The sequence below is a fragment of the Mus pahari genome, chromosome 10 (assembly GCF_900095145.1).
Source record: "Mus pahari chromosome 10, PAHARI_EIJ_v1.1, whole genome shotgun sequence".
Classification (NCBI taxonomy): domain Eukaryota; kingdom Metazoa; phylum Chordata; class Mammalia; order Rodentia; family Muridae; genus Mus; species Mus pahari.
Window position 1 is genome coordinate 67,299,460 of NC_034599.1, and position 13,469 is coordinate 67,312,928.

The 13,469-nt window shown below is 42.3% G+C and overlaps 1 protein-coding gene across 1 annotated transcript in view; it reads left to right on the forward strand.

Annotated features, from left to right (window-relative positions):
- The first annotated feature begins 10,570 nt into the window (after window positions 1-10,570).
- Window positions 10,571-13,469, forward strand: part of Mns1 (meiosis specific nuclear structural 1) — a 21,051-nt gene continuing 18,152 nt past the window's right edge. Inside the window, exons 1-2 of the mRNA XM_021207341.1 lie at window positions 10,571-10,716; window positions 11,277-11,498. Of these exons, the coding sequence (XP_021063000.1) occupies window positions 10,714-10,716; window positions 11,277-11,498 (225 nt within the window). The 5' untranslated portion in view covers window positions 10,571-10,713. The remainder of the gene's footprint in view (window positions 10,717-11,276; window positions 11,499-13,469) is intronic.

Consider the following 13,469-nt stretch of genomic DNA (forward strand, 5'->3'; position numbering starts at 1 on the left):
TGCATCATTTTACACAAAGAGCAAACAGTGGATTCAGTACAGAGGTGTAGAGACCCCAAATGCGAGAGGCTCTCAGAGCTTGTTCAAAAGCTCAGGTTCAACCTTGTCACTGTTTACAGCCTTTTCCCCTCTTGTCTTTGTTTTACATTTCTTACACCCCTAATCACAAAGGCACTTCAATGAGAGCATTCATATGCTCTGCTAATTACTATGACTTATCTTTAGTGCTTTCTTCTTTCACATATATGGTGTGTGTGTGTGTGTGTGTGTGTGTGTGTGATGTGGTGTGTGTGCCTGGTGTGTCTGTGTGTGTGTGTATATGGTATGTATGTGCATAGTGTGTGTGTGTACATTGTGTGAGTGTGTGCATAGCGTGTCTGTGTCTCTGTGTGTGTGTTTGTGTCTCTGTATATGTTTATGGTGTGTGTGTGCATGGTGTGTGTGTGTGTGAGTGTGTGTGTGCATGGTGTGTCTCTGTGTGTGCATGGTGTGTGTGTGTGTGGTATGTATGTGCACGGGGTGTGTGTACATGCTATGAGTGTGTGCGTGATATGTCTGTGTCTGTGTGTGTATGTGTCTGTGTCTCTGTATGTCTGTGTCTGTGTGTCTCCGTGTGTATGTTTATGGTGTGTGTGTGTGTGTGTGTGTGTGTGTATGGTGTGTATGTGCATGGTGTGTGAGTGTACATGGTGTGTGTGTGTGTGTGTGTGTGTGTGTGTGTGTGTGTGTGTCTGGTATGTGTGTGTTCATGGTGTGTATGTTTACAGCCTGTGTGAGTACAAATGTGCATGTGGTCATAGGACAACCTCAGATGTCAATCTGTGCCTTCTACCTTGTTTGAGCCTCTCTTTGCTGTTTTCCCACTGCAGGTACCAGGCCTGCTGGCCCAGAGCTTGTAGAGATTCTGCAGGCTCGCCCGTCTCCAGTCTCCCCATCTTCCTGTCTCCATCTCCCCGCAGGAGACCTTGGGTTGCAGATGTCCCCTCTCTGCTCTTGACTTTTTTGTGGGATCAAGAGACTCAAACTCAAGTCCTTGTGTTTGAACTTTCTCCCTGGTCTCACACCTCCTTATGTAGTACCATCATTTCATTTTGCTGCTGCTGGTGTGAACACTCTGAGACCTCCACTAGCTCAGACCCTCCCAGCCTTCTGGCTCCCCTCTCTGTGACTGTAAATCCATTATGTAGGTCAGCCTTTGTAAATCTCTTATGTCTCCTTAGTTTCATAATTCTATCTGTACACAATGTCCTTCCTTCCTCCCACACCGGCTCTCCTTCCAAATTTACATCTCTGAGCATCCTAATATGCAAATTACCACATTTTAAACATATAGGCAATCTTTCTATTTACATTTGTCAAGAAATATTATGCCTAAGACTCTGTGCTGAGCATGTTTTGAGAAATTCAGACTGCTAGCAATATAGTTGAGTTATTGACTATTGTGTATAGTATGCCAAAGTATTGACTACATATTTTTACAAGGGAACTGTTATGGATATATTTAATTGCCTGGCTAAATTGATAATCTGTGTATTGATGAGTGAAACACTTTGTACATTTGATTAATGAACCAGTCTCTAAGTTATAACTATTTCCTGGCAAAGACAGCACACCAGTACCCTTCAGATGTCTATTTTTCTGAGTTAACAAAACAGGATATCACTTTCCCCTTTAAGTATTTAGCAACAATATTTATACAATGTTGTTTTTTTTAAAAGACATTTATATTGGTTGGTGAATATTTCAAGGATCAGTGGCAACTTGACTGCATGTATCCAAGATGAGAGATTATTTGGTTGTCAAGAGATCAATTGAATCTTATTAGGTAAGGGATATTAAGAAACCTTGACTTATCTGGGCTTTGGAGAAGTATTTCTTAGAAAAAAATCCCAATGAAATAGTATAGAAATATTGGAAACTAACTGCAGGAGGCAAAGCATCCCCTGATTGAGCCGACTCAAGAGCTGTCGGTCTGTTTCTGTTGGCAGAGATGCCACTTGATGTAGGTCAAAGCTGTGTTCTTCCAGACCTGGCCAATCTGTCGTCATATGGCACGTGGAAGTGTAAATGCACGCTTGTCCAGTTTGTAAATAACGTGACTCTGGGAGGTACCAAATTACTAGGCAAACATGGTAAGGAGATATGTGGGAAAGCAAAATCGAGAATTGTAAGTTTATATATAGTGCAGGGGCTGCAGAGATGGCTCAGTGATTAAGAGAACCCGATGCTCTTCCAGAGGACCCAGGTTCTCTACAGCCACGTGCAGTTCACAAGCATGGAACTGTAATTCCAGTTCTAGAGGATCTGATGTCCTCTTCTGGTCTCTATGGGTACTGAATGCACCTAGGGCACATACGTACATACATACGTACGTACGTACATACATACATACATACATGTAGGCTAATATTCACACACATAAAATAAAATGAAGTAAATATTTTTGTAAAAGTTTTAATACATATTCTTTGTCAGGGATTAAAAGAAGGAAACTGGCTTGTAGCTTCTAGATAAAGAAGAAGGAAGGGGAGAAACAGGAAAAGGAAAAATGTAGGTTTTTTTACTGTAGAGACTAAAAATCTTTACATGGTTTGAGTTTTTAAAAGCTGCTGCCGGGGCTGGTGAGATAGCTCAGTGGGTAAGAGCACCCGACTGCTCTTCTGAAGGTCCGGAGTTCAAATCCCAGCAACCACATGGTGGCTCACAACGACCTGTAACGAGATCTGACACCCTCTTCTAGAGTGTCTAAAGACAGCTACAGTGTACTTACATATAATAAATAAATAAATCTGTAAAAAAAAAAATGCTGCTGCCGAATGCTTTTCTGGTCACCTCACCCAGGAGATTGAGCAGGAGTGGCTGTACCATGTTGTGGATTGCTGTTTGTATTTTCTGCTCCCTCAAGAGGAGTGCCTGTACTCAGGTGAGGTCAGGTGAAATCTTAATTGGTCAGATAATGCTAGAGCCTGTGGTTGGGAAGTGGAAGGGAAAGGCAGAGCTAAAAGTTTTATAGAGAAGGGAAAGAGGAAAAAGAAAGAGAGATGGGATGGAGGATGGAAGAAGATGGAAGAAGGAAAAGATGATGAGCGGGGGCCACATGGCCTGAAGGAGCCACAGGTAGGCAGGGATTTCATAGCTGGGCGATAAGCAGTGTAGGGTACATTTGCCAGATCTAGGTATGCAGCTTGTATTTATATCAATTGAGTTTTGTGTACTTTGTGAGGACATTTTGGAGTTGGAGATTTGCCTTTATAAATCTGACTGGTATATTACAAGTCTCTAGTGTTATCATTTTACTGGGCTAAAGGGATCTGAGCAGAGCAGTAGCTGGCTTTCTGCAGGCTAGCCACGGGGGGTGGATGGCCTGTGAAGTGCGAAAGGCTTGGCAGCAAGCTGGCCATGGGGGTTGGTGAGACCGCAGATGCCCAGCAATGAGCCAGATTTAGCGTGGATCGATTTTTTTAAAACCACACGGTATGGGGTACAGTACCAAGTCAAAGCTGTGCTAGAGCAACAGAAAGAATGATGCAGAAGGGCCATAAACTAAGTCTTTTCCTTCAGGTAACCCACTATTGGGAGTGAGTTGGGCAGTGAATGTCTGTTTCTTTGATCTACATCTGGTAGTATGCTTTACCTCAGGGACAAATGAAGTGAGCTTGGGAATTCAGTCATCACATTCTCTTAGGTCAGAAGGAAACAAGGACTGGAGAGGTGGCCTGCACAGTTAAGGGCACTTTCTAGTCTTACAGAAGACCAGAGTTCAGTTCCCAGAACCCTCATCAGATAGCTCTCAACTGCCCAAGCCTTCAGCTCCAGAGAATCTGGCACCTTCTTCTGGCTTCCATGGATACACACACACACACACACACACACACACACACACACACACACACTCATACACACAGTTCAAAATAAAAGTACAATTTATAAAATTATCCTTTAAAATTCACTGGGTGGGGGAGGGCAGAGAAAGCTAGAAAACTACTGCTGGGCAGACAGACAGACAGGTCCAAAGGTCTTCTGACAGACAGCTCAATGGCATCTGAAGACTGAAGAAGAAATCTGAACAGATGTACCCATGTATGTATGAATCAGGTTAAGGATCTTGAACTTTCTTTAAAGCCAACAAGAAACAGCAAATTCTTGTTAACGTTTTCTATCATGTTTCATTCCTATATCCAGGGCTCTGTGCCAGGGCCTGTCTCCTATTGAGACTGGGCCAGAACAACAGAGAGTTGTTCTCCCTGACCTGGCTGGTGAGACTGTACAACCAAAAGTGTTGGTTGCTTCTAGGAGGAGGAGTGGCAAGGAGGAGAGATGTTCTGAGGGGCAGGAGTACAGGAAAGCAGAGAGTGGAGACGGGATCAGGACCACTGAGGGCAAATACCTGGAAAGCCCCAACTATTGTAGGCTGAAGGGGACACTGGAGAAATGGAAGGTAGAGGCATGTGGGAAGTAACCATGGCAACAACTTCACTCCAATCCAGCAACATTGCCTCAGCCTGCTACACTGGCAGTCGTTAGTGCCGGAGTCTTCAGTGCTCTTTCCCTGTGTGGTTTTGGTCTTCTGTGGTCTGCTTCTGACTTGTACATGATGTCTAACATTCAATACAGAATCATAAAACAGAAAACAAAAAAATCAAAATGTAAAAAATAAAAAAATATGATCAGCACATGAGCCAGATAATAAAATTATCAGATAGAGGAAATTTAAATTGCAGAATGGGATTTAGCAAACAGAATATCAGGACCTTCGGAAAGGTCTGATAGAAAAGGCAGACAGTTTGTGTGAAAAGATGAGCAATTTCAGCTGCAAAGACAGTAGCCATAAGAAAGAGTTAAAGGGAAATGTTAGGCTGGAGAGATAGATGCTCAGCAGGTGGCTGCTCTTGCAGACGACTCAGGTTCCATTCCCAGTACCCAAATGGCAGCTCACAACTGTCTATATTGCCAGCCTCCAGGAGATACAAGGCCCCCACCTGACCTCTGAGATCACTGGACACACAGTTTGCACATATATACATACAGGCAGAATACTTATACAAATAAAATAAATCTTGAAATAAAACTAGCAGTGCTGAATACCTGCTACAGGCTCATCATAGGTAGAGGGCAAGTACATCTGAATGTGTGCATCACCTGGGAACTTCCAGACATAATCCAATAATCTAACATTTGTAGAAACATATTTTGGATTTATAGCATGTGTAGAAGTAAAATGTATAAAGCAGAAAAAAAATGACTCAGAAGTATGTTGTCCTATGGTTTATAGGGACAAATGAAGTAGAATTATGGTATTTACAAGTAAGAATTTATGGAAGTAAGATAAGGCAACAATAAAATAAAATGGAATCAGAGAAATATGAAAAATGAGCAAAGAATAGATGCGACAATTTATTTTCAATGAACTATTTTGCATTCATTGTGTGTGCACGTGCAGGTGTGTGTGTGTGCAGCTGTCACACTGTGAGTGTGGAGGTCAGAGGACACTATATGAAAGTTGTTTCTCTCCTCCCATCATGTGGGTCCTGGGGCTCAAACTCAGGTCATCAGGCTTGGTGGTGAGTGCCTTTCCCAATAAACCATTTCACTGGCCCAACAAATACTTACTTTAGCCACATAAACATCTGTACACTGTTTCCACTGAATAAGCCCTAAATCTGATATAAACTGTAAAGGAAACGATGCATAGGAAAATCACCAAAATATAAACAAATATGAAAAGAAAAAAAGCAGTGAAAAACTCAGACGGTTACAGTGATTTCAAACAGACCTCAGAGCCAGCAGTGTTATCAAGGCCAGAGAGGCTGTTTCAAAATGTTACCCGGACATGAAAATATTCCCAAATTATGTGACCCATGTGTGGCTAAAACGAAAAACAAAAAAAGGAGGAAGAGAAGCAATTCATAATTATACCCAACAGTTTCATAAACCAAGTAGTTGGTAAGACAGACAGAAACACTGTGAAGTCAAGATGCCAAAGTGTGTCTTTATCCAACTTGGCCTTATAGAGCCAGCAACACCAGAATATACCAGAATACAATTTTTAGTGCGCATGGAACAGGCACAAGAATGGACTATATTCTGCATGATGAGCTACCACAGATGTAGAAGAATGGGAACCACACAAAATGTATTCTTTGGCCATTGTGGAATTAAGCTAGAAATCAATGAAAGGAGTGGACGTTTCTTGATAGCTCAATGTGGTATATTAGGAGGAGTGGCCTTGTTGGGGGAGATGTATCGCTGGGGGCTGGAGGGACTTCCCACTATCCCCAGTGTGTTCACTCTTCCTCTTGCTTATAGACCCAGATATGACCCCCCAGCTGTTCCTGCTGCTGTGCCTCTACTTCACTGTCATAGACTCTAACCTTCTAGTACTATAAGCCAAATTAAAAGCTTTCTCTTATAAGCTGCCTTGATCAGGGTATTTTTTAACATTGCAATAGAAAAAGTATTAAGATAGTCATCAACTAATAAGCCTGGATATTTTAAATGAATGAGTATTAAATACAACATTGTATATACATATATATGTATGTTATATATACATTACATGTATACATACATATATGAGAGATCACTAAAGCTTAGAGAGAAATTGATATTATTTGCTTGTATTAAAACAAATGGTCTCAAATATTTAAACATTTGCATTAAGAAACTGGAAAAAAATAAAACAACACTAAAAACAAACAGAAGGAAGGAAATTAAGATGATAAAATGGAAATCAGGGGAGTTGAAATGGAAAAATGAATCAAAAAAGTTTGTCCTTAGAAAATAGACAAAATTGCAATCAGTTTTATAATTTTAGAATTCCCACTGGGCTAGTGAAGAGCAATCGCTCTGCAAGGTGATTTCTAAGTAGCGCTGTCTCCACATGCAAAGCAGTAATATGACCTCCACCATCTGTTCACTGAGCAAATACTTAGGCCTGATCAATGCCAGGAACTGCTTTAACTGCCTGGAATTCATCAAGGTTGAACAGAGAGTTTGCTGCTGATGGACCAGTGAGCACGTTTTAATTAGAAGCTGCTTTATGAGACAGTGCACAAGCCACAGCCATGAGGAACAAAATGAAGAAAGCATTGTATCCCTGACTTTCAGAATGTACTAAAAAGCTGTTACTTCAAACAATGTGGGCTTGTCATTCGACTCAGCTTTACAGACTAATGCAACAAAACAGAAAGCCTGAAGTAAATTCACCATCTGCAGGCCCCTGCTGCCCAGCCAGGGAACCCTGAACACCCGCTGGGCGAAGGTCAGTCTTTTCAGGAGGGGCTGCAGGGAAAACTGAAGTCCATGTGCAGAAGACCATGGCTAGACTGCAGTCACCACCAGCTTGAGTAGCAGCTGAAACTGGGCTAGAGATTCAGATGGGCCTGAAATCGAGATGGCACTAGAAACAAAATTAAGAAATGTTTTAAAATTTGGGAAGGAGCAAGGCTTTCGGTGGGGGAGGGACAAATACTAGACGGTTGCCCATATACACAGGAAACCAAAGCAAAAGCAGACAAATGGCCAGCAGAGGAATAATTAATGCGGTGGTTCTCAACCTTCCTAATGCTGGGGCCCTTTAATACACTTCCTCATACTGTGGTGACCCCCGAACATAAAATAGTTTTGGTTGCTGCTTCATATAATTTTGCTACTGTTATGAATTGTTATGTGTCTGTGTTTTCCAGCGGTCTTAGAGGTCAAGCCATTGGCTGAGAACCACTGAATAGAATCAGAATATAGATACTGTAAAACAGTGCCCTTTAGGGGGACAATGTTCAAATTATTCACCTGACAAGGCGTTGAGAACTAGAATATACAAGTGTGTCTGGTTTGTTTGTTTGTTTGTTTGTTTCACCTTGGACAACTAGAGTCACTTGGGATAAGGGAATCTCTACTGAGGAGTTGTGTCTATCACATTGACCTGTCTGTAGACCATCCCTAGCAGGTGGGCCTGGGTTGTAGAGCAAAAGTCAGTAAGCAAGCCGGTAAGCAGCAGTCCTCCTTGGTCTCTGCTTCAGTCCCTGCCTCCAGTTCTGCCCTGTGAATTCCAACCTTGGCTTTCCAACAGGACTGACTACTGACTGAGCCCGGCTCCTCAACTTGCTTTTAGTCAGAGTGTTTTTAATCACAGCAACAGAGACCAAACTTGGATTATACAGAACTCCAAAAATCAATAGCATACATACAAAACCTGATTTAAAAATAGGCAATGGAGCTGGGCAGTGGTGGTGCATGTCTTTAATCCCAGCACTTGGGAGGCAGAGGCAGGAGGATTTCTGAGTTTGAGGCCAGCCTGGTCTACAGAGTGAGTTCCAGGACAACCAGGGCTAAACAGAGAAACCCTGTCTCAAAAAACCTTTAAAAAAAAAAAGGCAATGGGCCTAAGCAGACACTTCTAACAACAATAAATAATAAAAGATAATATGAATAAAAGTAAAAACGAACATTAAAAGAGGCCAACGTTAAAAGCTATCTCTTTCAACATCACTAATGATTAATGATCCAGGACACAAAAGCCAAACCTGCAATGAGTAGATATCACTTCACCCCAGCAAGAATAGTTTTCAAAAATATTAAAAATAATAAACATTGTTGGGAGTACCAAGAAAAGGGAACACTTGTATGCTGTTGGTGGAATGTGAATAAGTGTGGCCATTATAGAATACCACATTAAGGTCCCCCAGAGTTAAAACACAACCACTGCCTCCTCCCCGCACCGTAGTCTATATAGCCACAGGACACGGAATCGGTGTGCTGAAGGCCTCTGATTGCACACGTTGGTTGCAGCTCCATTTACAATAGTCAAGTTGTGGTTATATCCTGTGTCCCTCAGTGAATGAATGGAGAGAAGAATAAGATTCAACCACAGGGAAAAAATAAAGTCTTATCATTTCTGACAGTGTGGGTGGAACTGGAGGTATCAGCTGAAATAATCTAGGTGCTACACACAGATATTGCTCTACCTGAGTGGGGCTGGAGAGATGGCTCAACGGTTTGGAGCGCTGCCTATTCCTGTAGATTACCCAGAGTTTGGTAACCAGCACCCACATGACAGCTCCAGTAACTTAACTCCAGGAATTTCTAACTCCAGTCCTGGTCTTTGTGGGGATCAGGCACATAATGCATAGACACTTTATTTACATAAAGTTAAATCTCAAAAAATTCTTATCAAGAAAAAAAGACTAAGATTGTGAGTCTTTAAAGATGCTGCTTTCACAGAAACTGTAAGCAGATTGGTGATGACAGGGGCTAGGGCAGGGAGAAATGGTGAAAGGCTAGACTGCAGTTAGCAAAATATAGTCAGAAGTACAGGGGTGCATGGCAAGGTGGGGGTGTCGAATGGTAATATGCTGTACATTACAAAAAACCAGAGGAAAAGATTGTTTCACCCTAAAGAAATAGTTTGGTGTTTACTGATTTAAATATTATACAATGCACCAGGACATTACATGATATTCCACAACACACAATTTTTGTTTTTAATGTATTAGCTAAAATTTAAAGTTACATATACATAAACCACATTCTTAGTAGAGTTCCAAGGGATTGTTAGCTGCATCCTGAGTCCAAGAATGCTTCACATTATATGTGCCCCACAGTCAGTTTCATATGTGAATTTTTGTTTGTTTGTTTGTTTGTTTGTTTTTGAGACAGAGTTTCTGTATACCCCTGACTGTCCTGGCACTCACTCTGTAGACTAGGCTGGTCTCGAATTCAGAAATCTACCTTCCTCTGCCTCCCAAGTGCTGGGATTAAAGGCATGCACCACCACTGCCCAGCTTCTTTCTTCTTCTCTTTTTTTTAATTGAAAAAAAAATTTCTGCTCATTCATTATAGCCTATCTTATTTGTCAAACTTGATACACCTGAGAAGAAGGAATCTCAGTTGAAGCATGCCTCCATCAGATTGGCCAGTAGGACTACTATCATTACTATTGCTAATTGATATAGGGGGCCCTAGACCACAGTGGGTGGTACCATCCCTCGCAGGCAGGTGGGCCAGCCTGCTAGAAGGGTCACTGGTCCTGGCCTTGGAGAGCACTGGGATTGCAGGTAGGCAGCCACATCTGTTCCGTTTTTTACATGTTCTCCATTCTCACACTCCGCTAGCGATCCAGTGGCTTCAGTTCCAGGTAAGAAAATAGGTCTCGTCCGTGTCTCTGAATTCTCAAAATATTTCATCTCTAAAATGAGTGTATCAGGGCTGGAGCAATGGCTCGGTGGGGAGCCCTGCTGCTCTTCCGGAGGGCCCGAGTTCAGGGCCCAGCACCCACGTTAGGCAACTTGCTACCTACCGCCTGAGGATGCTAGAGGGAGCACCATCCCTCAGTCCACTGCAGTGACAAGTCCGAGCTTACTGGGATTCCTTGGGGCTTCAGCTGGGCTCCAGATCTCAGAGTTTAGCTCCGTTTGGATGTAAACGGCTCCCGCTAGAGCATAGTGTTCGAACTTGGCGCTTCCGGCTTGGTCCTATGAAAGGAACGCTCCTGCCTGGCAACGAAGACTCTCCGTGCTGATTGGATATTGTGCCAGCCAATGGGAGGCCGCGTCCTGCTTGGGCGGGCGGTGCATTTTTTGGCGGTTGCCGGGACACAGCGTAAACTTAAACCAGCGTGCACAGGGATCCGCCACCGTGGCTGCTGCTCAGGAAGACGCGTTTGCAACTGAGGCAGAGACCCATCCTGCCGGAGGAGGAGGTTTAAAGCCAACCGAGATGGTGAGCAGCTCGGAGGCCGGGGGAAGGGTCGGTCAGGGACCTTCAAACTGCATGTTTGTTTATTTGTAGTCTAGCGCTCTCTGAAATATAATTTGAAATGCGTAATCCGAGAGGTCTGTGAGAAACTTAGATTTGCTTTCTAGAAGGTTCTGGGTTTTCTCAGGAACATTCCAGGCATTTCTGCACCTTCCCCCCTCTCATCGAAATAGATACATCTTTAAATCTGCTCTGTTGTGGGTGGGGGGAGAGGCAACTCTCTGGTGGTAAAGCTGCAGCTGGAGAGATCCGCCCTCACTGGTGCTGTTGAATTTTAATTTACTTAATCTTTTCCTGCTTCCTCTACAAAATAGGGATTATTAGTAGTACTCATTTAATCAGTACGCCGTCAAGTTTACTTTATCATATTTAAATATTAATTAGTATATCCTGAATTAAAGCCAAAGATCCTTTATACTGTTACCTGTTTTTACATTGTTTATTATAGAGATTTAGCAGTATCTTTTGAAAGAATAGATTGTGGAATATTGAATTATGTATATTCCCCCCCCCCCGCACTGTAGGCGACCAAAAAGAGAGCTTTGAGCTTTAGTGAAAAGCATCAGAAGTTAGTAGATGAAAACTTCCGCAAATCATTGAACGTACAACTCATGAATAAGTTAGAGAGGCAAGCCAAGAACCAAGTGGTACAAAATGAAAACAATGAGAAGGTTGAACGCCAGAGGTTCCTCAGAGTGCTGCAGAATGAGCAGTTTGAGCTGGACATGGAAGAAGCCATCCAAAAAGTAAGTTTCCGTGTTCCTTGTATAGTTTTCTTTATTTGGAAAAGTTGAAAGATGGCTGTCAGCCCTGCCTGGAGGTGAGGAAATACAGAGAGCTGGGAACTGACTGAATCCTTTGGAGTACTGGGAACTGACTGAATCCTTTGGAGTACTGGTTATTTCAGTTGAAGATTATCTGTCTCATCACCTAGCACTGCTTTAACAACGAGCAAGTCGGAAGACTTTAGAATAGCATTTGGCAAGAATACACATTTTTGTTTTTAAACATAAGTATGAAATCCATAATTTTTTTTTTTTTTTTTTTTTGAGACAGGGTTTCTCTGTATAGGCTGTCCTGGAACTCACTCTGTAGACCAGGCTGGCCTCAAACTCAGAAATCCGCCTGCCTTTGCCTCCCAAGTGCTGGGATTAAAGGCGTGTGCCACCACGCCCAGCTTTATCTTTTAAATAAATTATATTTATTTACTTTGTGTGTGTGTGTGTATATGTGTGTGTGTGTGCACGCGTGTGTATTTGTATGTGTGAGAGAGAGTGGGAGAGAGAGTGGTGTGAGGGGTGGGACAAGGAAGAGAACACTACGGTGCACATGTAGAAGTCTGAGAAAAACTTTCAAAAATTTTTGAGCTGGTGAGATGACTCAGTAAGAACACTGATTGATCTTCCAAAGGTCAAGAGTTCAACTCCCAGCAACTACATGGTGGCTCACAACCCGAAATCCATAATTGTTAACATCACGGTTTTGTTTATGTGAGTGCAACTGTGTTGCCTTCTGTACATTTCTAATAAGAAATTTAAGAATTTCTTTCCTTTCTAAAAATTCATGACATCAAACATAGACACTACTAAGGGGTAGGAGATGAATATGCGTTTCTGAAGAGTTCAGTTATCGAATGCATGCGTTTACATCCTGATATGCTTGCTATTTCTAAATATTTTTTTAGGAGATTGTAGTAGAAAAGAGGAAACAGACAGGAAGTGAAAGAAGTGAATTTTCCTAAGTGTGAAAAGAACGTCCCCTGTTTTGTCGTATTTTGAGCACTAGCATGCGGTATGTCCAGGATTTTGAGGGTGCATCTGGTAATAGCAAAAGAAAGGCTTAAAGGTGTCGCTTCCTTCTGTCCTAAGTTCCAGTAGCATAGACCTGACCCTTAAATTCTGAACAGGAAAACCCTAGCCTTCCATCTTTTTATTCTTGTCTTTTAGGAAACTCCCATATACCCTAACTCTGCCTGGCGACCACTGGGCTATCTGATGAAGCAGGAATGTTTTCTTTTGAGTGTTGTTCTGATGTCATCTTCTCATGGTAGTTGCCTTTAAGCAAAATTCTGTACTGTGCTGAAATCTGTCCTTAGGGTTGACTTCTTTTAATCAGGACCAGGCAAGGTTCATACAGCGTATATAGTTTTTATGGCCAATGTTCCGTTAATGGGAACTTCATCGATGCATCCTTTGTGAACTTCATGTGTTTAACCTGATGGAGCTATCAGGCCTGTTATCTTCTAGATGGGTGTGGTTTTATATCTGTCTGGTTCCTTTGGTGTGTGCCTTTATCTTTCCCATAGTCTGGAAAGGCAGTTAGCCAGGAAGACTTGATTAGATTGCAGTTCATTTTATACTGGGGAGAAAATAGTGACTTTTTTAAAATGAACTTGTTTCTGCATATGTTGGGGTTATTTTAAAGTTTTGTCCTCTTTGATTTTTTTATTTTCTCTTTAAAAATATGTCTCTTTAAAAAAATTATCTTTACGGGGCTAGAGCAATGGCTCATCAGTTACTAGGGGCTGGAGCAATGGCTTATCATTTACTAGGGGCTGGAGCAATGGCTCATCAGTTACTAGGGGCTGGAGCAATGGCCCATCAGTTACTAGGGGCTGGAGCAATGGCTTATTATTTACTAGGGGCTGGAGCAATGGCTCATCATTTACTAGGGGCTGGAGCAATGGCTCATCAGTTACTAGGGGCTGGAGCAATGGC